The 24,801-nt window shown below is 44.2% G+C and overlaps 1 protein-coding gene across 4 annotated transcripts in view; it reads right to left on the bottom strand.

The window, feature by feature from the left end:
* Positions 1-24,801, bottom strand: part of SETD7 (SET domain containing 7, histone lysine methyltransferase) — an 80,207-nt gene that overhangs the window by 23,651 nt on the left and 31,755 nt on the right. For 3 of the 4 annotated variants that reach the window (XM_052654874.1, XM_052654875.1, XM_052654876.1), the window contains 4 exons: positions 20,553-20,634; positions 18,008-18,125; positions 16,358-16,515; positions 4,930-10,560 (listed from right to left, as the gene is read on the bottom strand). In XM_052654874.1, the coding sequence (XP_052510834.1) occupies positions 10,380-10,560; positions 16,358-16,515; positions 18,008-18,125; positions 20,553-20,634 (539 nt within the window). In that variant the 3' untranslated portion in view covers positions 4,930-10,379. Of the gene's footprint in view, positions 1-4,929; positions 10,561-16,357; positions 16,516-18,007; positions 18,126-20,552; positions 20,635-24,801 lie in introns of those variants that run through there. The other variant, XM_052654877.1, reaches the window with a different exon arrangement.

Here is a 24,801-nt window from a genome sequence, read left to right as displayed (position 1 = left end):
TCACATGCTAGTAAAGTAATGCTCAAAATTCTCCAAGCCAGGCTTCAGCAATATATGAACCGTGAACTCCCTGATGTTCAAGCTGGTTTGGGAAAAGGCAGAGGAAGCAGAGATCAAATTGCCAACATCCGCTGGATCATCGAAAAAGCAAGAGAGTTCCAGAAAAACATCTATTTCTGCTTTAGTGACTATGCCAAAGCCTTTGACTGTGTGGATCACAATAAACGGTGGAAAATTCTGAAAGAGATGGGAATACCAGACCACCTGACCTGCCTCTTGAGAAATTTGTATGCAGGTCAGGAAGCAACAGTTAGAACTGGACATGAACAACAGACTGGTTACATAGGAAAAGGAGTACACCAAGGCTGTATATTGTCACCCTGCCTATTTAACTTATATGCAGAGTACATCACGAGAAATGCTGGACTGGAAGAAACACAGGCTGGAATCAAGATTGCTGGGAGAAATATCAATAACCGAGGATATGCAGATGACACCACCCTTATGACAGAAAGTGAAGAGGAACTACAAAGCCTCTTGATGAAAGTGAAAGTGGAGAGTGAAAAAGTTGGTTTAAAGCTCAACATTCAGAAAACGAAGATCATGGCATCTGGTCCCATCACTTCATGGGAAATAGATGGGGAAACGGGAAACAGTGTCAGACTATTTTTATGGGCTCCAAAATCACTGCAGATGGTGACTGTAGCCATGAAATTAAAAGACGCTTACTCCTTGGAAGAAAAGTTATGATCAACCTAGATAGCATATTGAAAAACAGAGACATTACTTTGCCAACAAAGGTCCGTCTAGTCAAGGCTATGGTTTTTCCAGGGGTCATGTATGGATGTGAAAGTTGGACTGTGAACAAGGCTGAGCGCCGAAGAATTGATGCGTTTGAATTGTGGTGTTGGAGAAGACTCTTGAGAGTCCCTTGGACTGCAAGGAGATCCAATCAGTCCATTCTGAAGGAGATCAGCCCTGGGATTTCTTTGGAAGGAATGATGCTAAAGCTGAAACGCCAGTATTTTGGCCACCTCATGTGAAGAGCTGACTCATTGGAAAAGACTCTGAAGCTGGGAGGGATTGGGGGCAGGAGGAGAAGGGGACGACAGAGGATGAGATGGCTGGATAGCATCACTGACTCGATGGACCTGAGTCTGAGTGAACTCCGGGAATTGGTGATGGACAGGGAGGGCTGGTGTGCTGCGATTCATGGGGTCTCAAAGAGTGGGACACGACTGAGCGACTGAACTGAACTGAACTGAACTGGAGAAGCTACGACAGGAATCCAGGCAGAGGATGTGGAAGTTCTGGATCAGGGCAGAAGGTGATGTGTGTAAAAGCATGGGAAGTTGGTCCGGGTATAGATGCCAAAAGCTCAGCTTCTCTGTACACCAGTGCTGAATCAAATCAGAAACAAGAGTTTTAGGTGAAGCGAAAAAAGGATAGTTTTATTGCTTTGCCAGCTGAAGGGGGATACAGTGAGTTCCTGTCTTTGAAAATCACATGTCCCAATCCAGGAGGAGTTTTACAGCAACAGTTCAAGGGAGGGGTTGCTGACAAGATTAGAGTGTGTGCAAGGTCTCAGGTGGTTGGTCTCCTAGTCTTGATGAGCTTCTCAGACTCCTTTAATCTCTCCTCAAGTAGCTGCTTCTCCCTCGGTTAGTAATGGTTTGAATCTGCCCTTTGGAACACAGGGAAGTTCACGGAGGCTGGAGTACTGCCTATAAAAAAAGGCCTCCTTGCCTGGGAGCCCCATAGGGCCCAAACTTGGTTTCACTATTGCATGAATTGGACCAAGTAGGTCCTGGGTCCTGGGACATCAGTTCATCGGGCGGCTAAGTAAACGATCAAGGGGATAGAAGCTGGCTTTACCCTGTGGAGAGCATGAAGAAGTGAAGGGCAGAAGGAGAAAGGAGCTCCTTCTGTATGGTCTGGAAAGCAGCCTGGAGCCCAGCGGTCTGGCTTCATGCTTTGCCTCTGCTGCTTCCTTGTTAGTTCTGTGGCTGCTTACTTAACTGCAGTTAAGTAACATCTCTCAACATAGAGATGTTAAGGTAACATCTCTCAACATAGAGATGTTAAGGTAACACCTCTCAACATAGAGATGCTACGGTAACATCTCTATGCCTCGGTCTTTCCTTCTCTAAAATGGGGTGATTAGCAGTACCTATACACATGGCTGTTTGAGAAATAAACGAATAACCTAAATATTTAAAACTGCCTTATAAACTTGACCTACATGTATCTTTGTAGAACCTCTCCCACACCAGTCACTGGAAAATTCTGAGTTGATTTGATTAATTAGAAAATCCATTTGGGGATTTCCCTACTGGTCCAGTGGCTAAGAAAACATGCTCCTAGTGCAGGCAGCACGGGTTTGATTTCTGGTCAGAGAACTAGTTCCCACATTCAAGTAAAGATCCCACGTGCTGCAACTAAGACCAGGTGCAGCCAAATAATTTTAAAAAAAGAAAGCAAAGAAAACCCATTTATTTATTTGAAGAGACTAACCTCCTTTCTTCTCGGAAGAAAATAAGACAAAATCTGTGTTGCAAAAGAGACAGACACTGTGGGTGGTCAGCCCAACCCTTATTTCTCTTTCCTTCCTTGCTGGGAGAATCTCAGCTTTGTTCAGGCCCTGCTATCCTTCCCCTCACAGCTATATGCTTCCCTCAGATACTAATGATGCTCCTAGGGTCCTCCCATGGAGGACCAAGATTTCCTCCATGGTAGAGACCATACAAGAGACTTACCTTTTCACCCACTGTATATTGCAAAATCTGGCTGTGATGTTTGGAACTGTGACAGCCACTTTGTGACCATAGGGTGAACTGGCCCCTAAAGGCAAACCTGACCTGCTAAGAACTGCAAAGCAGAAAGACAGAAATTTTGTTAGAATTAACCAACTCCAGGGCCACTCAACACTTCTTGTTATGTGAAAGAGTAAATCTGAATTGCATCAGCTATATTGAGGCAGGTTTTTATGTTTCTTGAAGCTAGAAACATTCTGATACTTGCAAAAGTAAAAATTTGGTAGCAATGTAGATGGAGCCATTCATCCTTTTGTATGTATATTGTAAGAAGTGAAGCTCTAAATTAAAAATCATGGCTTTTGGTTTCACACCAATACGTTGCAGGGGAGTTTGCATCATCTTTTTATATGTTGCTTTCTAAAATACATGGGGCAAAACTTTCTAGTTGAACAACCCCAACCCCCAATCTTCTGAATGACTGTTATCTAATTCTAGTTCTAGAGATGACCCCTGAAATAATTTCAAATTTGGTATGAATTATCAGCCTGAGTGATCTGGAACATTAAAGCCCCAAAGTAGATATTTTATAAGCAGTATATGTGGGGCGATTACTGAGCATAAAACAATTTGGTCTCAATCTTCCTCACAATCCCTTATTCTACAACCCTTTAGCCCACATCCATCTTAAACCCACAAAAACTTTGCCTGATCCTTCACTTTTGAGAGTTTAGCTTCTTAGATTTATTCCAGTTTTATTCATTTTAATCTCATAGTCCTCTTCCTCACACACAGGAAGAATACTGTGCGTTGGTGAGCAAAACTCTGCCTTAAGGAGCCAGGGTATGGATGTGTCTTCATCCAAGTGGTAAAGCTGGTCCAGGGCTGGTATGGACTGAGTCATCTCAGTTGCTTCAATGGAAGGAAGTGTGATAAGAGCTAGGAATGGGCAGCCAAGGGGGCTAAGAGAAAGCAGGCGTGCTCACGTATTGCTTTAGTTTGACACCCAACTGACTCACATAGCTTGGCCCAACTTGCTGGAATTCACTGCTTTGGGACCCTGGGCAGATGGTGCAGTCGATAGCGAAATACTATTTTTATCCCCTTTGTCACTGGCTTTTGTGCTTTGGGGATGTTGTAGGGGAGAATTTGGGGAAGTTGATTGTGATTAGGCAAAAATAAGGGGTTCCAACTGAGTGAAATAAGTCAGAAGGAGAACTACTGTATGACATCCTCCATATGCAGAACCTGAAAAGATATGACACAAATGAACTTATTTACAAACAGGAACAGATGCACAGATGTAGAAAATGATTTATGGTTGTTTGGGGGGGGTGGGCAGGGAGAAGAGTTAGGGAGTCTGAGATGGACATGTATACACTGCTACATTTAAAATGGACACCCAACAAGGACCTGTGGTATAGCACAGGGAACTCTGCTCAATGTTGCGTGGCAGCCTGGATGGGAGGGGAGTTTCGATACATGCATCAGTTCAGTTCAGTCGCTCAGTCATGTCCGACTCTTTGCGACCCCATGAATCGCAGCACGCCAGGCCTCCCTGTCCATCACCAACTCCCGGAGTTCACTCAGACTCAGGTCCATTGAGTCAGTGATGCCATCCAGCCATCTCATCCTCTGTCGTCCCCTTCTCCTGGCTGAATCCCTTTGCTGGTCGCATGAAATTATCACAACACTGTTAATTGGCTATACTCCAATTTAAAATAAAACTTTTTTTTTTTTAAAGCAATAAGGGGCTCCTGGCTTCCTTGGCTCAAAGCTATCCGTAGATCACCAATATCTATCATGACATCTGACAATGTTCCTGTATCTTAACCATGAGTTTCCCATTCTTCTTACCTTTTCCCTGATTTTTCTCTTTTCTGTTCAATACTCCTAACGTTTATGGAGTCGATCAGGTATATTTGGCCGATGTTGCTAATTTTTCTGGATTCATGGGTGTATGTGGTATTATGCCAAATACACAGCATGCTTCTAATCTTTCCATAGCCCTCTCTCAGTTCTTACTACAATGCTTTGAAAATGGTAAAAGGTGAATACCATTTTGAAACGAGTTCAAATGTAAAGTTTGCACAGTAATTTAAATATATAGAGAGACATGGCATGAGAAATGTTACCGCTTTTCTGTCTCAGGCAACCAAAGGAAGACGATGACAGGTGATTGTATATTTTGTTTAATACTTGCATTGTTTCTATAGCGCAATTATAGCAATCTTTAAATTGACTTCTCATTACAAATATTTGTCAAGTTTTGTTTCAGAAACATTTTTCCTACTCTCTTGCACATGCACCCAGACACACTACAAAAAACTCATTCATAACACAGTAAGGGCAAACATTATTCATGTAAACATCTTTCATTAATTTCCCATAATTTAAAAAAACCATAGAATTATAGATATTGAATAAGGCTCATAGATTTAGTTCAAATTCCACAAAAGACCAATCAAAGATGCTCATTAACTGTGATGAGGTTAACTTTTGGTTGCAATAAATGCTGAAAGCATTCCCTTGGCTTCCAATCCTTAAACATACCTCACAACCTAATTGATTTGTTTCAGGATAAAAAGAGAACACAGAAAACGCAGGAGAAAAAACTCTTGAAGTAGGGAGCTTGGAACCATGAACCCAACTCTCTTCTATGATAAGTAGACACGATGTAGACCCTGTAGCTTTCCAATGCATGAATCGAGATGAGTGACAGTCATCCAAAATGTAACCAAGTTGTATATTAAGATACATCAGTATGTGTGTACATATTGCTAGTATACACAGTGAAAATCTGTCATCATATTTATCATTTCATCCAGGACCAAAGTGGAAAAAAACAAAACCCACTCAAACCGACTGTCATTATAAAGGAGTGTTCTAGTTAAGAGTCAGGGCAGTTGGGAGGTATGTCCTAGGGAGGTGACTGGTCTTGATGTTAAAACGACTTCTAACGATGGTGTGTCAAGTCACAGACAGAGGAAGCAATGATCTGCATTATCCAAGGATGTCTCTCTCTGGTGGAAAGTTCGGTGCTTGGGTGCATAGTCGCCCAGAGCCGAGACAGGAAGTGGACTGTGCTGAGAAATGGGCCCTGCCTTGCCAGCAGGACCCTCCTCCATCCTCTCTCGAGGTGAAGGCCCGGAGGCAGGGACTGCTGGCAAAACCGAAGAAGCCCCACCCGGGGGATCTGAACCCCAACTCCACTGAGGGCAGCCTCCCTGACGTGTGTGACTAGGCAGTAAGGGTGGCGGTGGATGGCGGCCAGAAAACCTGTTCCAAGGTTCCCCCGGCCACGTCTGGCTTCTGATTCTGCTGCCCTGCAAAGAAATTGTGCTCCAGATAACTGCACCGGTGTCTCTAATGCCTCTGAGTCACTCCCCGGCCCCTGAAGGCCTGGAGTGATGTCACTAAAGGGTGGACACAACTCCACGAGCACCTAACTTCCACCAGGAAGCGGCTGAGGCACTGGGGAAGCCTACGAGCTCTCTCCACGTCGGGGGCAACAACGCGGGGAAGTTGCCACGCGTCAGAGTTATTCGTAGGCTTTTGATTCTTTAAAAATCAAAATTGATCTGCATTATATCTCAATAGACTCAGAGAATTCTCACCAAAAATTTTTGCAATTTGTTTAAATAGCACTGGAATAATTCAACTTCATTTAAATATATTCATTCTACCATGAAAATAGTTCATACAAACATCTATTTACATACAAACACATTAAAATTTGTGAAAAGGGTTTCCATCCCTGTGGTTGTATGGCTTGAAATCGTTTTCATTGCTTTGAATATGTCTGCACACATTTGGCAAAATAAAACCTTAACAATTTAGTATTTTTTAAATAAAAACAGACACCAAAGTTCCAAATTCCTGAAAGAACAGAAAAAAAAAACCCAAAAAAACTATCAAGGTACCTCAAGTAGATGTAAAAATTTCATATATTTTGTGAACCTTTGATCTGCGGCAAATAAACATTACCACTATCAGTCTTGCAACATAGTTTTGCTTGTTTTACTAAAACAGAAGATGTCTGGATTCTAAATCACTACTCTTAAGACAGAAACTTGAGGCAACTGTTTTAAAACAAAGCACAACAGAAAAACGATACCTTCCTGGAAGATCTTAAATGCAGTTTGCATTGAGTGATTTAAAATTTCATAGATTAAAGGAAAGTTACTAAAGTGCCACATATGACTCACGGAGAAGACAACCCTTGAACTCACTGTTCACAGTTACTGCAATTTTATGGTTACAACTAAATATCGTCAATGGTTACACTTGGCCTTCACGCTGGCCTTTTTCAGGTTGTTGGTGATGAAGAAATTGTTTTTCAAGTGTGAAGAACCCCCAGAGGGCAGATAAGTTTAAAGACAGCCTCAGACAGGTTCAAAGGGGTCTTCAACAACAAATTTTCTCCTCAGTTTCTCAGGGAGACCAGGGATGAAGCAGGTTAAAATAAGAATAGGTACTGCAAAACTCAAGTCTTCCATGCCAGTTGCTTTTTAATCTCATCATTCCTTTTTCAGAAATTCCGTCCTTACTTTTGTTTTTTTTCTGAGTCCATTCAAATGCCCATTTGGGGACATACTCCTACAGATTAGTTCCTATTCCTAACTCTAACACAAGATAATATTTTGTCATAGAAAAGCGGCTAAGGAAAAATCTAGTCATGCAGGAGTTGGACTGAGATGGCTCTGAGTGAATCTCTTGGGGACCATGGCATCACACACCCATCTCAGCGCTGGCCCTTTTTGGGGAGCCAGAAATTTACTCCTCTATCCCCACTACATGGATTCTTCCACATTTCTGTGCTGTTGCTCGTGAAACTACCTGCTTCCTGACACAGCTCCTTCCACAGCGGATATCAAGACTCAGTAGAAAAATACATCCCTCAGCTTTGGCTCAAACAGGGAAAAAACACCCTTATTCCCCCAGCAGTTCATTTCCTAGGGGACCCCAACCCCCTTGGCAGTTTTGTCTACCTACAGAACACAGCGAATCTTAAGGCGCCCTCTGACCCCACCCTGTGACGAAGTCTTACATTTAGGAGTGTGCCGGGGGAGGGCAGGGGACAGGAGGAGCGGTAGATTCAGATATGGATGCAGAGTGATGGAGGGAGGTACTCCTGGAGGGAAAGACAGACAGACAGGTCCCCACGGGCGCACACAGAGGGAGCAGGAGGGGGGGATCAGCTGGTGGGAGGGGGGGATCAGCTGGTAGGTTGTTATGTAGGCACACTAGGGCATTCTCACAGATGACAGAGAGAGAAGAAAGCGGAGGGCAGGAGAAAGAAGAGCCCGGAGATGCAGAGAGGCTCGGGATGGGGGCACTGCCTCCTCTGATGTGTCTGAATGTCACAGACACACTGCTGGGCTCTGAACTCAAAATGTTGTCATTCACGATCTCATCTGAAAAATGGATTTGTGCTGGCTAATCACTACTATTTAATTCACTTCAATAGCTTTTATCAAAAGAAAAGAGAAATTCCATTTGAAGGGGGTAGCCCATTGATATAGAAATGACACCCCAGGGCAGCCTGAAGTCCTTGCTGTGGGGTCGGTCCTGTGCCAGTCTTCCCCCTGACCTCACTCCCAACGCCACCGACCAGGGTTAGTTCAAGCCATCTTTCTCTGGAGACAGTCACTCACTTTGGGACACGTTTGAATGAAAGCACCTGTCGGAATACAAGTCCCAAGACTCCGTCCGTCTGTCACAGTTCACTGAATGATCTCTTTCTACAGAATAGAAGCGATCCTATCCTGGTGCCTTTTAATCTGAAAACTTCTCAGCTCCCTTCCTGGAAGATCTTTCTGGCAGCCCTCAGAACTTCTCACAAGCGAACCAGCAGCATATCTCCCTGAAACCAAGGCCACTTAGCCGCTCTGCCAGGGGGGACACAGGGGCTCTGGGAAAGCCTGGCCCAGGGAAAGGCTGAATCCTGTGCCTGGAGCAAACTGCCAGAACTGAAAGCTGTGAGCAGCCCTGGTTCAAGCACTTCTGTGAAGTTCTTCCCAGAGCACGTGTAACTGACACAAAACAGAAAACTTCCTCCTGCCTGTTTGTCTTCTGCTTTCTGAGCCTTCCCTAGTTACAGGAGCTACAGCGTGGAAGGCTTCAGCTTTCAAGACCAGACTGACTTGGTGACAGGTGCCCCACCGCTGACAGCTGCGACTTGGAACAAATGTTAATCTCTCGACGCCCAGCTCCACAGCGAGGCATCTAGGGAAGGCATAGCTGTGGCATGCGGCGAGGGCGCTTGCCATAACCCCCAAACTCTCAGACTCCATTCAGAGCAATCCCAGTTAAATTACACACCTAATTAGCTAAACTAAAAAATAGGGGGGTTTTCTCTTTATTTCTGCAGTTGTGATTACACATGGCTAGCAAAATGACTGAAATGCTATCGATACTGTTGCTTTTAAACTATACAGGTGTTAATCTTAATTCACAAGGCTTAGAAGCAGGTAAATGCTTTGAAATTACAATGATGAAGAGTTTTAGCGGTTAAGGTTTGATTTGTACCTAGTGATCAGTACGTCTCTCTTAATAGTAGCGATTTAAAAAGAAACGAAACAAAGGACTTTCAAATTCTGGATTAGAATTCAAGTTGGCTATTTGACTTTTGAATTCAATGCACTGCGCCACAAGCCAGACTGCTCTATGTTATGTACATTTAATGTGTATCTAAGGAGAAAAAAAATGACTAGCACTATTGAAGATACTGCAAAATTGCCACAGTTACTGCTTAGAAATACTAATTTCCCTCTCTTCTTCCTTAAAGTATATATTACAACTCTTCCATAACTTAATGCAAACAAAGTAAATTCATTTCTTCTCACATCTTAAAGCAAAGATATCTTTGTTTACATGCGAGAATAATAATTCTATAATAATAGCCTGGCCCTAGGAGCCAGGTCTCTATATCAGGACATAATAATGAAACAATGACAGATCGATAGAAAGAGCCAGAGAGACCTACACACTGGCGCTGACACGAAATCTGTTTGGGAGTTTTCTCTTGTGAAAGATACCTAAGAGAGAGAAGAGGACTAAGGGGTGAACTGACCCAAAAAGTGGGGTTCTGTTCGCTAGGGGGGAAAAAACAAAGCCATTCTATTGCAAGAGACAGATCAAAGGTTAAAAGGCAAATTATACCACATTTAGAGAATAAAAATGTAGTAACTCTCCCCTTCCTACGGCACACATGCAAGTGTGGCAGCACAATTTGCATTGGCCATAGAAATAAACCTCATGGAAAAACCACTGACTAAAAATGACTGAAAAACCCCCTTATTTTCCCTTTTTTCAGTCTGATCATTTGGCATCTCTGAAGTGGTACAGATTTAGACTTGAACCACCCAAGAACATCATGCTGTCTTCTGTCAAGCGCTCGACAGTACCTCTCAGGAGGCTGTTGTTGCGAGGCTAGCTAATTTTAAATCTGGTATGAGTAATACAGTCAGACCTAGTTAGTATTCGAGAAAGTCGTAGCGAACGCAGAGTGAGAGGGTGTGATGTCACAGCATGAGCAGTCCCTGGTTGTCCCGTTGTCGGATAAACGTAGTGCATAGATCCAAGTTTCTATTCCAGGTCCCCTGAAGCCCGGAGCCAGGCCTTTCACTTCTGCTGGGTGGCCTGGAAGGCCTTCAGCTCCACCTGGTACCACTCGGGGGCTTCTGGCCCGCTCTTCCCTGGGGGGCTGTGGTCGTAGCCGTAGGCAACGGTGAGTTCCTCGTCGGCCTCCACGGCTCGGAGGGTGCGGATGCATTTGATGGGCCCGAACCGGGGGTGGACAAACCTAGACATCAAGATGCAGACAGTCATTCCCGGGTGGACCAGAAGGTCAGACGCAAAGCCTAGAAGGGCTGAGACGGAATCACCCACATGCTGTGGCCTGGACACCAGGGGCAGGTCCTTGGGGTGAGGGTCACAGAGGAGCCAGCATCAGCGTTCCCTGGGAGCTTGGTGCTCACGGTGACACAGGCTACCCCACCCAGACCCGGCAGCGGAGTCTGCATTTGCACACCACCTTCCCCTCCCCAAGCCGACTCTAATGTGCGCATGCTCAGTCGCTCAGGCATGTCTGACTCTCTGTGGCCGCATGAACCGTAGCCCACCAGTCTCCTCTGTCCTTGGGATTCTCCAGGCAAGAATGCTGGAGTGGGTTGACATTTCTTCCCCCAGGGGATCTTCCTGATCCAGGGATCAAACCCTCCTCTCCTGCCTCCTGCACTGCAGGCAGATTCTTTACTACTGCATTGCCGCTTAAAAAGCATGGCCCTGGGACTTCCCTGGTGGTCCAGCTGTTAAGACTCTCTGCTTCCAATGCAAGAGGCTGAGTTGGATCCCTGGTTCCAACTAAGATCCCACCTGCCATTTGGGATGGCCAAAAAAAGTAAGTAAGTAAATAAAAAGTATGGCCCTATCTTCCTTTTTGAGCATATTTGGCACTCTGTATTTATAAATCAACAGCCAGATCTACCCCCAAAATCTGTCTTTAATGAGAAATCAGATTCAGTGTAGTCTGTCAGCATTTCAGCTCATCCGGCCTGTGGCATCAGATTACTTGGCTGTGTCTCAGGACAAGGGCACTTCTGGAGTTTTAAGAGAGAGCCCTGTGGGTTTTCAAAAGCAAAAAATGCTGTATTCCATCTTGTACTTCTTGAGGAAGCGTTATTTTGTAGTTTTGAAAGTAAATGAAGATTTCTTTCCAAGAGGGAAGTCCTGCCATCCTGCTTCTTTCAGATTTCCCGCTGACCCATGCTGTGAAGGGAGAGGGCGGGCTCATGCTAGGATCATGCTCATCTGCCGAAGGCTCCCAGCCCGGCTCACCTGCACAGCTCCCTGCAGGGGAGCAGGGGCTAAATAAGTATTAATAGATTTGTGTCCTCTAACAAGGGATTCCCAAGTGGTGCTAGTGGTAAAGAACCTGTCTGCCAGTGCAGGAGATGTGAGAGACCTGGGTTTGATTCCTGGGTTGGGAAGATCCCCTGGAGGAGGGCATGGCAGTCCACCCCAGTATTCTTGCCTGGAGACTCCCATGGAGAGAGGAGCCTGGAGGGCTGCAGATACATGGAAGGCAGGGCCAGAAAAAATCTTCTGTTTTTGTATGCATATGGCTGAGTCTGTCTGGTTCACTTATAGTTACATTTTGAACAAAGGGCACTGACAGATCGCAGAAGGTCCTAGACCCTAGGTTAGACGGCACATGGTGCATGACGGCGAGCACTTGGTGGGAGAGGTGTGTCTGCGGCGCATGGACATACTTTGTGTGGGATGAAGAGGAACAACCGCACCCTCACTTCAGGGCCTCAATGTCTATCCGTCCTGGGTGTCCGGCTCCCTGGCAACCACACTTGATTTGGGGTTGAAGACTCTGGTGTGAGTCCTGGTTCCACACGTTGTTCCTGCCTCCTTCTGGAAATTCACCTCTGCACCTCTGAATCTCACTTTCCTCCTCTGCAGTCATAAGACTAGTGATTCTTATCCTCCAAGAGTTCCTGCGGTGACCAAGTGCTGAGCTCTGCTCAGTCACTTCAGTCACAGCTGTCTCTCTGTGACCCTCTGTAGCCCGCCAGGCTCCTCTGGTCCATGGGATTCTCCAGGCAAGATTACTGGAGTGGGTCGCTATTTCCTTCTCCAGGGGCTCTTCCTGAGCCAGGGACTGAACCTGCATCTCCTGTGTCTCTTGCACTGGCAGGCAGGTAGGTTCTTCACCACCACATGTCCCTGGCACGACTGAAGACTCTCTTCAGTGACTAAGCATGTAAGCTAGCCTGTGGATGTGTGAGATTGCGCACATGCACAGAATTCTCGAATGTGCTCTGGCACAAAAGATATTCCTGAACCAGGGAATGTGGGAATTACTTATGAAAATCACAACCCTTGGTCTCTAAAATATTTCACTAAAAAAACAATACTCCTTACAGTAGAATATTACTCAGCCATAAAAAAGGAAGAAAAATTGCCATTTGCAGCCGTGTGGACAGACCTAGAGATTATCATACTAACTGAAGTAAGTCAGACAAAGACAAATATCATATGATATTGCTTATACATAGAATTGAAAAAAATGATACAAATGAACTTAATTTACAAAACACAGACTCACAGACATAAAACAAACAAACAAACTTATGGCTACCAAAGGGGAAAGGTGGGGAGGGAGGAGGGATAAATTAGGAGTATGGGATTAATATTAATAAATACACACTATTAATATTAATATCAATAGATACACACTACTATGTAGAAAAGAAACAATAAGAACCTACTGTACACTACAGGGAACTATATTCAATATCTTATAGTAACCTACGAAGGAAAAGCATCCGAAAAAGAATACATACATACATATATATATGAATCATTTTGTCCTACACCTGAAACTAACACAATATTGTAAATCAGATACTTCAAAAAAAAAGAAAAAAATACTCCTGAAATGGAGCTCTAGTTAACCTTGTGGTACACCAAAAAAAACCAAAAAAATCCCACAAGAAGCCTGAGATTTCTCTTATTATCCTCTTGCATTTTCATTTTCCTACTCATTTTCATTATTTTCAGAGTAGAAAATAGACTGAAAGGAAAGAACTCAGTGTCAGGTGCCGATGCTTCAAGGCAGCCCTAAAGCACAGAGGTTAAGAGCACTTCACTTTGACAAGAGCCCTGTGTTTCTTGCCCCTGATCTGGGACACTGGTAATACTCAGCAGTAATACTGGTGGCCCCACGAAGCTACTGGGAAGATTGAATGACATCGTGCACAGAAGCCTGTACCACAGTACTGGCCTGGAGGAAGCGCTCAGGAAACAATGGGCAAGACCAGCCCTCAGACCAAACCTCTGACCACGCAGTTCGGCTCCCTGTTGATGAGTAACCTATATCTACAGCAAGGGAAGCAGTTCCTGTCTGTCCATCTGGCACACTGTACTGGACTACAGGTAAAACAGCTTACAGAAGTTGTTGTTCTGTGTTAGAGTGTGCTAACAGTACCAGTGATTTTAGAAACCAATGAATCCCATGCACTGGTATCTGAATGTTCTATCTGATTATTACTCAGGGAGTCTCTCCCGGGGCTTCTCAGGTGGTGCTCGTGGTAAAGAACCCACCTGCTAAGGCAGGAGACATAAGAGATGCGGGTTTGACCCCTGGTCAGATCCCCTGCAGGAGGGCATGGCACTCCACTCCAGTGTTCTTGCCTGGAGAATCCCGTGGACAGGGGAGCCTGGCAGGCTACAGGTCGCAGAGTTGGACACACCTGAAGTGACTTGGCACAGTCTCTCCATGGCCCCAAATAATTAATCATTCACATTGGGCTTGAAAAAAAATTTTTTTTCTGAGGAGAGACTTGATTTTGCACAAATGGTGCCTTCTCTTTTCTCCTATGCTCTCTTACTTTTGATGAGAAGAGTCATATCCTTGCCATGAAATCACAAAACTTGTTCGTTTTAAGGGGTAGCATTTATAATCCTTCATTACCACGGGTTTAAATGGTTGCTGTTCAGCTGTGTGCAGCCTGGAACGATGCTTTGGCCTAATTTACATTGGCCACGAAAGCCTTGGAGTTAATAACAGTGTCAGTTTCATTTCACATGACGCATGTCCTTTGCCATTTCTACTCGCCCTTTAAACAGAACTTGTAGCTTCAGTGCTTGGTACTGGCTGCTAAGGAGAGCAAGCGACTGCCAGAACAATTTTAAAGCCATCTCAGGGATGCAAGAAGGGACACTCGAATCCTGGCACTGCTCCTACAGATTAAACGCACATGATCTGATCCCGCTTATGTTAAGCAAGAGGACCAAGCACAGCAAACTACAGGTGAGCAGGAAAGACTGCACACGGCTCCTGGCTGCTAGGAGGAACTGTCATCCTCAGGCTGAGCTAGAGACAGCAGTGACATGGAATCTCAGTTATCCCTTTAAGGAATAGTCAGAGATGCTTGACTTTGGGAAGACAGTTTGGGAGCGCATGAAAATTACTATGATGTATGTAGGACTACTATGTGGAAGAGACATTGACATTGTACACAAGCAGAAAAGGGATAATTAGGGCCAAGGGCTGGAGAGTACAGGGAAACCCACTGGGGCTCAATAGAAAGAAACTTCTAGTCACCAGAGCCCAACAGCTAACTCCATAGTATGTATTTGTTTGTCCAGACAGCTGCCTTTGTGGATAACGGTAAGGTTCTCCATGGAGGTTTCCAAGAGGTTCAGTGTGCCATTGGAAGGGGAGGCTCAAACTGAAAGAGATTATTTGAAGTTTTAAAACTAATGACTGTGGTGAGATGTAACTCATGCTTCATAAAATGTGCCCATTTAATGTGTACAATTCAGTGGTTTTCAGTTGTGCAACCACAGCCACTAACTTTGGAAGCCTCAAAAGGAACTTCCCACAACCTAAATGTCTATCAACAGAGTGATGAATAAAGAAGACGCAGTACATATATACAATGGACTGCTGGAAAAGAATGAAATAAGGTCATCTGTAGCAACATGGGTGGCCTGGAGATTGTCATAGTGAGTGAAGTCAGTCAGACAGAAAAAGAGGAATATGATATGATATCACTTACACATGAAATCTAAACAGGTGATATAAATGAAAACTTATTTACAAAACAGAAATGGACTCCCAGACTTAGAGAATGAACTTACGGGTTACCAGAGGGGAAAGGTGAGGGGAAGGGATAGTTAGGGAGGTGGAGATTGCCATGTACACACTGCTATATTTTAAGTGGATAACCAACAAGGACCTGCTGTATAGCACATGAACTCTGCTCAAGGTTATGTGGCAGCCTGGATGGGAGGGGACTTTGGGGGAGAATGGATACATGTATATGTATGGCTGAGTCCCTTTGCTGCCCAGTTGAAACTACCACAACCTGCTAATCAGCTATACTTCAATATAAAATTATAAAAAGGAACTTCCATGCTCATTAGCCATCAACTTTCGCTCCCCCAACCCTGGCCCCCAGCTCTAGGCAAGCACTGATGGGCATTCTGTGTCTGGGGCTGTAGCGGACTATTCATACAAATGGAGTCACACACCACATGGTCTTTAGTGACTGGCTCCTTGCGTGTTTTCAAAGGCTCATCCATATTGTTGCATGTGGCAGTATTTCATTCCTCTTGGCTGTCAAATGATAGGGACTCTGATTTTATGGGGTTTTGTTTTGTTTTTTTTCCTAACACCGAGACCTCATGCCCTAGGTTTAGGATTTTACAGTTCTCCTTCTTTTCACATCATAAAAGGATTCCCTAATCTCTACAGTGCAATTTCAATTTGTCCTATTACTTCCAATGACACTATCCTTAATTTTCCAGAATGAGAGAGCTGAAGAACAGAAAAAAAAATCCACAATAAAACAGCAACCATGAAGTATAGTGTATTCCGATGAAGTATAGTATTTCTACAGCATGTCTACACTTTGAAGCACTTTTCTATTTCTGAGTTTCAAGCAATAAGCATGAGTAGCCGCCTGGCAGAGAACCCTCTGATATTGTGAGGGAGCCACCTTCCTTGGGGTGGGATAACACCTCTGAGGTGCCCTCCTCATTCTCGGGGCCCCGCGGCACTGGCAGCTTGGTGTCCTACTCACATGTCATAGATACAGTTTGGAGTGAAGGAGTGATTTGCCTTGTGTCCCAAGGAGGCACAGTACTTGGATACATGGTTGTAGGGCTCAGGCACATCAATGACCGTTTCCTCGTCAAGGGAGAGGGTGTTCCCGTTGAGAGCCCAGTCCCTGCTGTCAACCTGCAGAAAACAAGAAAGTGAATGTTGGAAACGAGCTTCCTCCCAGGAACTCAAAGGACACTGAAGATATTAACTCGTTTACCCCTAACCTCATGAGTGCCACGTATATGGCAAAAGCCCATGGCAGCGGTCCCCAACCTTTTTGGCAACGGGAACCAGTTTTGTGGAAGCCAGTCTTTCCATGGGTCAGAGTGACGGGATGGTTTCAGGATGATTCAAGTGTATTACACTTATCGTGCACTTTATTTCTGTCATTATTACAGCAGCTCCACCGCAGATCATCAGGAATAGACCCTGGAGGTCGGGGACCCCTGGCCTAAGGCATCCCTTGCACTTTGATGGTGCATACTGCACACACTGATGGTAGGAAGGGCATACATGAGCAGTGCAGGGCAGCTCAACTTACTACTTATTTTTTAAGTAATTAAATTGATTGACTGATTGATTGATTTTTGCCTGTGCTGGGTCTTCGCTGCTGCGAGGGCTTTTCTCTCGCTGCAGTGAGCAGGGGGTTCTCTCCAGCTGCGGTGTGCAGGCTTCTCATTGTGGTGGCGTCTCTTTTTGCTGAGCACAGGCTCTAAGGCAAGCGGACTTCAGCAGGTGGGCACATGGGCTCAGCAGTTGCGGCTCCTGCACTCTAGAGCACAGGCTCAGTAGTTGTGGCACCAGGCTTAGTCATTCTGTGGCATGTGGGATCTTCCCAGATCAGGGATAGAAACCTATGTCTCCTGCATTGGCAGGTGGGTTCTTCACCCCTGAGCCACCAGAAAGTGAAAAGTGAAAGTGTTAGTTGCTCAGTCATGTCAGACTCTTTGCGACGCCATGGACTATAGCCCACCAGGCTCCTCTGTCCATGTGAATTTCCCAGGCAAGAATGCTGGAATCGGTTGCCAATCCCTTCTCCAGGGGATCTTCCCCACCCAGGGATCAAACCTAGATCTCCTGCATTGCAGGCAGATTCTTTACCGTCTGAGCCACAGGGAAGCCCATGAGCCACCAGAGAAGTCTTCAACTTACTATTAATTAACTTTCCCCTATCTTATATAAAAAAGGAATTTGGAAGGTGTTTAGGTCATGGGGGCAGGTAGAGCCTTTATGAATAAGACCAGAGTTCTTATAAGAGACCCCTGAGACTCCCTCATCCCTCCTGCCATGTGTAGTTAGAGCAAAAAAAGGGACATCAACAAAGCAGGAAGCAGGCTCTCACCAGACACTGAATCTGTTGGCACCTTGATCTCTGACTTCCTGGCTTCTAGAACTGTGAGAAAGAAGTTTCTGTTGTTCATAAGCTACCTAATGTACAATGTCTTTACTATAGTAGTCTGAGGTTGGCCATAGAATGATATCTGACCAATTTTATAAAAAGCCTAGTCTTTTGTTCCTTTATATTCTTAGTGAACATTAAAGTAAAAGGACTAATGAGAAAATCAAGGGTGCGTGAAACAAAGCCCTTTAACCAATCAAACTGAGTTCCCACTTCTACCCCACTCACCTCTTGGTGTGTAATTCGGACTCCATTGTAAAAAGACATAACAGTATTGGGTCCTGCAGCTACCTTTGAAAATAGTCCTTCTCCAGCACTGGAAATGAGAGATTCAGCAACATAAACCCTAAAAAGAAAAATAAAAAAGCAAATGATCTGTTTTAGTTTGATGATATCATCCCTTACTAACCACCCAAATACCGGCATAGCTATAGAATCCAAAATGTCAGTTCATAGTAATCCAATGAGGAAGAAAGAAAAAGTGAAATACAGATTTTGGCACTGAAAACTGGAGAATGGTGTATACTTATGACTCTCATTGCTCTCTAATAAAGGGATTATTAGTATACATCCACAAAGTAACTCAGTGCTTGATATAAGGTTTTTAAAAATTTGTATGTTTTAATTAATGACAATTTCCACTGTCTTCTTGGACTAAAACATTTCTCAAAGCTAACTAAAGCTATACCCAAGGTTACCAACCCTGAGATGAACCTTCTACATAAAACAGTGACAAATAATTAATAAAAGATACTCAATAAGTACTTCCCAACAAAGGAGTTTATAACAGATTAGCTAACTCTGGCCCAAGGATCAAATCTGGCTGTTGTCCGTTTTTGTAAATAAAGTTTTATTGGGACATACCCACACCTATTTGTTCAGTATTATCTATGACTGCTTTGAGGTTACAAAGGCTGACTTGAGTAGCTGCTGTAGAAACTCACAAAGCCTAAAACATTGACCACATGGTCCTTTACAGAACAAGTTTGCCAAATGCTGGTTTTAAGAAGATAGAACTCATGATTATAGAACAAGATTTATTAAGAGAGTGAGGGTGTGCATGTTAAGTCGCTAAGTTGTGTCTGACTCTTCATGGAGCCTGCCAGGCTCCCCTGTCCACAGGATTTCCCGGGTAAGAATAGTGGACTGGGTTGCCATTTCCTTCTCTAGGGGATCTTCCCGATCCAGGAATCGAACTCACATGCCCTATGGCTCCTGCACTGGCAGGCAGATTCTTTACCCCTCCACCACCTGGAAAGCCCCTTATTCGGAGAATACATGCCCCAATCACATAATTTCAATTATTCCAGCCCTTGTGGTGGATAAAGAGTCTGGTGGAAACGGTCATTTGGGATTTCTGTTATGTAGATCTTCTGCTTATTAGATGGCCTGGAAGGCTGAATTACTGCTTCCACCTCCCGACTCTCTCCCTGGGACAGTCAGTCTGATTCTTGGTCACGTGACTGCCCTTCTGCTTATATGGAGGATAATGTCCCTGCCTGACTTGGTCCTGGCTGTGTGATCTGCTTTGTCACTAGGCAGAAGTGACTGCAAAGCTAGGTCTCGGGTGTTAAGGAGCATGGCAAGTTTCTGCCAGCTTCCTTGAGCTTCCATTCATCTCCACAAGGAGAAGATGCCCCAGGGGGCTGTTGTTTGCTTAGCCTGAGTCTTGGAATGAAGGCATGTGAGACAGACTGGAACCCAACTTGAAACCTGGATCACAGCCTAGTCCAGCTGAGCCGAGTGGAACCCAGTCAAAAGTGGCTGAGCCTCAGCCAATCTACAGAAGTATGAGCGCAAAAGAAAATATTTGCTTTCATAAATCGCTGGTAGTCTGGGGCCACTGTTAGGTGGCATTATCAGAATGACAGTAAGAAAAACAGACAGATCCATACGGTTAGGGGACTGTTGTGTTTGGGGGGCTAACAAAGACCAAATCTTTCTCTCTGCAAACAGGCCAGAGCCTCATCTCAAGAAAGGGGCCATTCATTCATTGTGACATTGTAGTGTCAGCCCTGTCAGTTACACCAGGGAAGAGGCCTTTTCTCAGATGCGGACAGAAAAGAAATGGAAGGCATGATTACAGAGTGAGGCCAAGAGAAAGTCAAGTGCAGATGGCACTCTTACCCACAAACAGGCCAGTCACTGGGGGATACGAACCGCAGTCAAGAGATGAGAGAAAGCCATTCCAGGAATCCAGAGCTAGAGTTTAGCTAGCATGTCAAATGGAATGGGGCTTGACACTCTAGAACGGAGCTTATAATAGAATTGTAGTTTGTAAGCTGGAATGTTTTTATGCTTCTTACATTTTATTTACTCCTATCTTCCCGTAGTGAATAAAGAAATTATCTTGTGCTCCAGACCCTCTCAGCTGGGCTAAGTAAAGCAGCAGACATCTGGTCCTGCCTCGACTAGAGCTTTCAAGAGTGTGAAATGCTCCCAAGGGGCTAGTAGAGCCTCCCACGCCAAGAGCCCCAAGAAAGCAGACACCTGGGCAGGGTTATATTGGGCTGCCTGACCCAACTGCTGTCCCTTTGTAGAAGCTTCATTCTGGGACCGACACACAGGCTGTTCTGTGCTTTATGGACAAAGAAACTCTCTTACAGGGACAGATGCTGTATGACCATAAAAACTCTCTTTCTCAGAATATACATTTTTTTTCTGCTAGGGAACTCAGCCTGAGTAGAGGGCCACCAAGGAGCAATAATTCCCACCACAAGAGTTATTTAATCTCACATAAATGATGCCATTAAACCCACAAGGGAACAATTACCTCTCTGATTCATATGGGTCTGGAAGAAGAGCATTGGTAGAAATGCAAGATGAAGTTGACTTATCAAAGTGGTACACCGAACCTAAAAAACAAACAAAAATTTCAGTACAGGCCCAGAGTTAGGGAAGCGCATCAAGAACATTTCTCTCATCAATGGGACCAGCATAAGTTAAATAATGCGAAATGGTTTACTCAAGTTAGACCAACTAGAATGAAATTCTTCAGTATAAACGGAGAGCTTTTTTAAAATAATAGTTTTTCATGATAAGAAAGTTTACTTATTCTGAGTGTGCAAACACAATAAAATTCTTAGCTTCATTCTCCATCATATTCATTATGCATCTCTTGGTGACTATAATAACATTCATTATGTTTAAGATAATTTATTAGTGAATACATAAATCCCAACCCATTTTGTCACCTAGTAAAAGATGCACATACGGGGTTTCTTTCTTTTGCTGAATATCCAAGTGGAAAAAATACAGAGATACTTTGGAAAAAGTTAATCTTAAGTAATAATTTTTTATTACTCCTGAAATGCTTTCGTTATGTTCAGGAATATAATAATGAAGATGGATACCATGTTACAAAGCATAATTAACTTTCACTCTTTCATTCTTTAAATATCTGCAATTACATGAGTGACCTACGTCTAAGCATCATCCAACCCATTGGTAGAACTCATGTTATACTTCTAAGATCATTCCTGATTTGAGAATCGTTAAGTATAACAAATATTGTTATAACATCAAATATTCCTATACTAGGGGATTAAAATCTGATGGTTCGTTTGTTGAACTTTGTGATGCTGAATTGAGTTGCTAAAAGATATTTTTCGGTTATTACTGAATACAGCAATTGGATGCTTAGTAGATGGCATGGGTATAGGTGATAATGTTAATTCTAATTAAAATATGTGATAGGATGAAATAGTTGCTGGCTGGCTAGATAACATGCTTCTTACAAGCAGGTTTACACCAGTAATTACAAACTGCTGTGCAAAATATAAACGGTTAGTTTTCCGATTTGCTCTGGAGTTTTGTTATCAGGTCTTCACAGCCATCAGGAATATCTCCTAAAATTCCATTTTTGCTTTTGATTCACATTTTTCTTTATTCACATGATTTAAAAGCTGCTTGTGTAATTAAAATTTTTAATCGAGAAAAGGCTTTGTCATGAAAACTTGAGATCTCTCTCTGGTTGGATAAGATTGGATAATAGTTTTAAATTTTCCTTGTGGCTTTTTTCACACTAGACACAGTCTGTAGAATCCAACCACCCACCCTTGGCAATTGTCTCTTTCACTAAAAATAAACATTCAGCCTCACTAGAATTAAGGAGAACAGACTGCTTTTGATAAAGCATTAACAAAGTCATCTTATTTCTATTAAAGTGGTTCAGAAACCAATTAGTCATTTATTTCAGAAATGAAGGCACACAGCCACTCTAGAATTAACATTGCTGCTAAGCTGCTAAATCGCTTCAGTTGTGTCCGACTCTGTGCGACCTCATAGACGGCAGCCCACCAGGCTCCCTTGTCCTTGGGATTCTCCAGGCAAGAACACTGGAGTGGGTTGCCATTTCTTTCTCCAATGCATGAAAGTGAAAAGTGAAAGTGAAGTTGCTCAGTCATGTCTGACCCTCAGCGACCCCATGGACTGCAGCCTTCCAGGCTCCGCCATCCATGGGATTTTCCAGGCAAGGGTACTAGAGTGGGGTGCCATTGCCTTCTGTGAGAATTAACATTACTTCTCTGCAAAGAATTAGCCTCCAAGAACCCTCCCAGAGCACGAGGAAGACATACGGTGTTCCAAAGGCTAATAAGTAAAGAAACAAGTTTACTCCTGAAAAGTCAATATTTTAGGCACTAAGGCATCATAAATTATCCATTAAGCAGTTCCTAAGTAGTTACCAATGGTCACTGGGTCCTCTTTCTTTCTTTCTTTCAATACAATCAAAACCCAAATTAATGTCTCAGACTAAAAGTCTGAGATCAGTCCATGTCACAGACCATTTGAGTATTTTCAAGAGAGAGAATTTAATACAGGGAATTGGTTACACAGAAGATAGAAGAGCTGAGAAGCCAAAGAAGGCAATGAAGAGCCCAGAAACTGTCAAGAGCAGAAAGCCATAACCCTGAGTCACAGGAGCAGTGTTAGTCACTCAGTCGTGTTCGACACTTTGTGACCCCATGGACTGTAGCCTGGCAGACTCCTCTGTCCATGGAATTCTCCAGGCAAGGATACTGGAGTGGGTTGCCATGCCCTTCTTCAGGGGATCTTCCCCACCCAGGGATTGAACCCAGGTCTCCTCCATTGGCAGGCAGATTCTTTACCGTCTGAGCCACAGAGACATTCCTGGACCTCTGGAGCTGGGGGAGCCCAGGGAAGCTGGATCCGAGGGGAACCGTCCTCCTAGGAGATGGAATCAGAAGACAGGCCCCTGCTGGGGACTCTACGGGACACACCGAGGGCTTCTCCCTGCTCCTGTCCCTGGTCTGTGGCCAAACCCAGACAGAAGCTGGAGGCACGGAGCCTGGGAAATGCACCAGGCAAGGGGCAGACACCCCCGCCTGCAGTAAAGCAGGGCAGGGAAGGCTGAGAACCAGCACACAACTGATTAAAGGAAGTTCAAATAAGAAAAGAAAAAAAAAAAAAAAACCCAAAACCTCACATTCCCAAACCAAACATTTCTGTGGAACAGGCATCCTATTGTGCACAAATTCTCCTAAGAACTCTCATCTCCTTTCCTTAGACTAAAACTTTCCTCACCAATGTGCTAAGTGCCAACTACACATAAAACACCATGTTGGGGGCTGTGCAGATACAAGCAGGAGTCATATCATATCTCTTCCTGCTTTCAAGGAGTCAATGTGTCTTCTCCAACGCTGAGCGTCCCTCCCTCTGCTCCCTTAGACAGGCTGAAGGCACCCTCTCCTCCCTCTATTCCCCTGTTATTGGTACTATGACCTGGGACTGCAATTCATCCATTCACTTGACGAACATTACTTCTAAGAGGGGAGCCAAGCCATAAGCATGGAACAGGCAAGGATTTCCCTTGCAGCCCAGTGGTTGGGACTCTGCACTTTCACTGCCAAGGGCCCAGGTTCAACCCCTGGTTGGGGAACTAAGATCCTGCAAGCTGCATGGAATGGCCAAAAAAAAAAAAAAGAAAAACTAGTAAGGACCTATTGCATATCACAGGGAACTCTACTCAATACTCTAATGGCCTATATGGCAAAACAATCTAAAAATGAGTGGATATATGTGTGGGCATAACTGATTCACTTTATTGTACACCTGAAACTAAAACAACACTGTAAATCAACTATACTCCGATAAACATTTAAAGAATTAAATTTAAAAGATGAAACTTCTGATTTAATAGTCCTGAAGGGGGCCTGACAACCTGCATTTCTAAGAAACATTCAAGTGATGCTGATAATTGCACTAAAAAAGAGACGGAACAGGCATTAGCCAGGGAATGGAATTGCCATGTAAAGAGGAGAAGAAGAAATGAGGAGAGAAGAAATTCCAGGCAGAGGCACAAGGAAACTCAGCAAGAAGCGTGGAGAGAGAGAAGCAGTTTGTTGACCCGAGAGCACAGAGTCAGGAGAAGGCAGTGAGGGGGATTTGAGGTGAGACACTTGCATTCTGTTTGCCCCTACCACAACCACTGGGCCAGAAGCCGCATGACCTGAAAGCCCTCATCTGTCAGCCAGTCGGCGGCTCAGTACTTGTAAGTGGAAGAGGAAGGAGACAGAAACGAAAGGGGCGGAACACAGAGCAAAGACTGGGCCTGGTTCCTCTCAGCCACCCAGAGCAACTGTGCCTTCTGACCCTTTTGAGACCCAAATTGCTCAACCCAGCCTTAAAAGAACTGAGGCCTGCTGGAATCTTGCCAATAAACCCACCCCTCCTTTTCTGGTCTTAAGTGAATTTGAGGAAGGTGCTTGCTATTTGCATCAGGAGTTCTAAGAAAAACCATAATTCCCCTGAGACTGATCACCCTCACTTTCCAAAATGTGTTTCATACTTATACCAAGAAGAGTGTAATAACCACAATAACTTCCCTGATGGGGCTTTATGGTAGGTGCCAACATCTGTATTTTATAAGGAAGAAACAGGTTCTAAAAGGATAAGTAACCTGCCCCAAGCCACAATACAGTAAATGCTGGAGCCAAGACTCCAAGGAGGTGACTCTCAAGTTCAAGACTCTTGTGGCTAGAAGTGTTGCCAGTTCTGAAGTT

Source organism: Budorcas taxicolor, chromosome 17 (assembly GCF_023091745.1).
Source record: "Budorcas taxicolor isolate Tak-1 chromosome 17, Takin1.1, whole genome shotgun sequence".
In the NCBI taxonomy this organism is placed as follows: domain Eukaryota; kingdom Metazoa; phylum Chordata; class Mammalia; order Artiodactyla; family Bovidae; genus Budorcas; species Budorcas taxicolor.
This window is presented reverse-complemented; position numbering and strand designations above follow the sequence as displayed.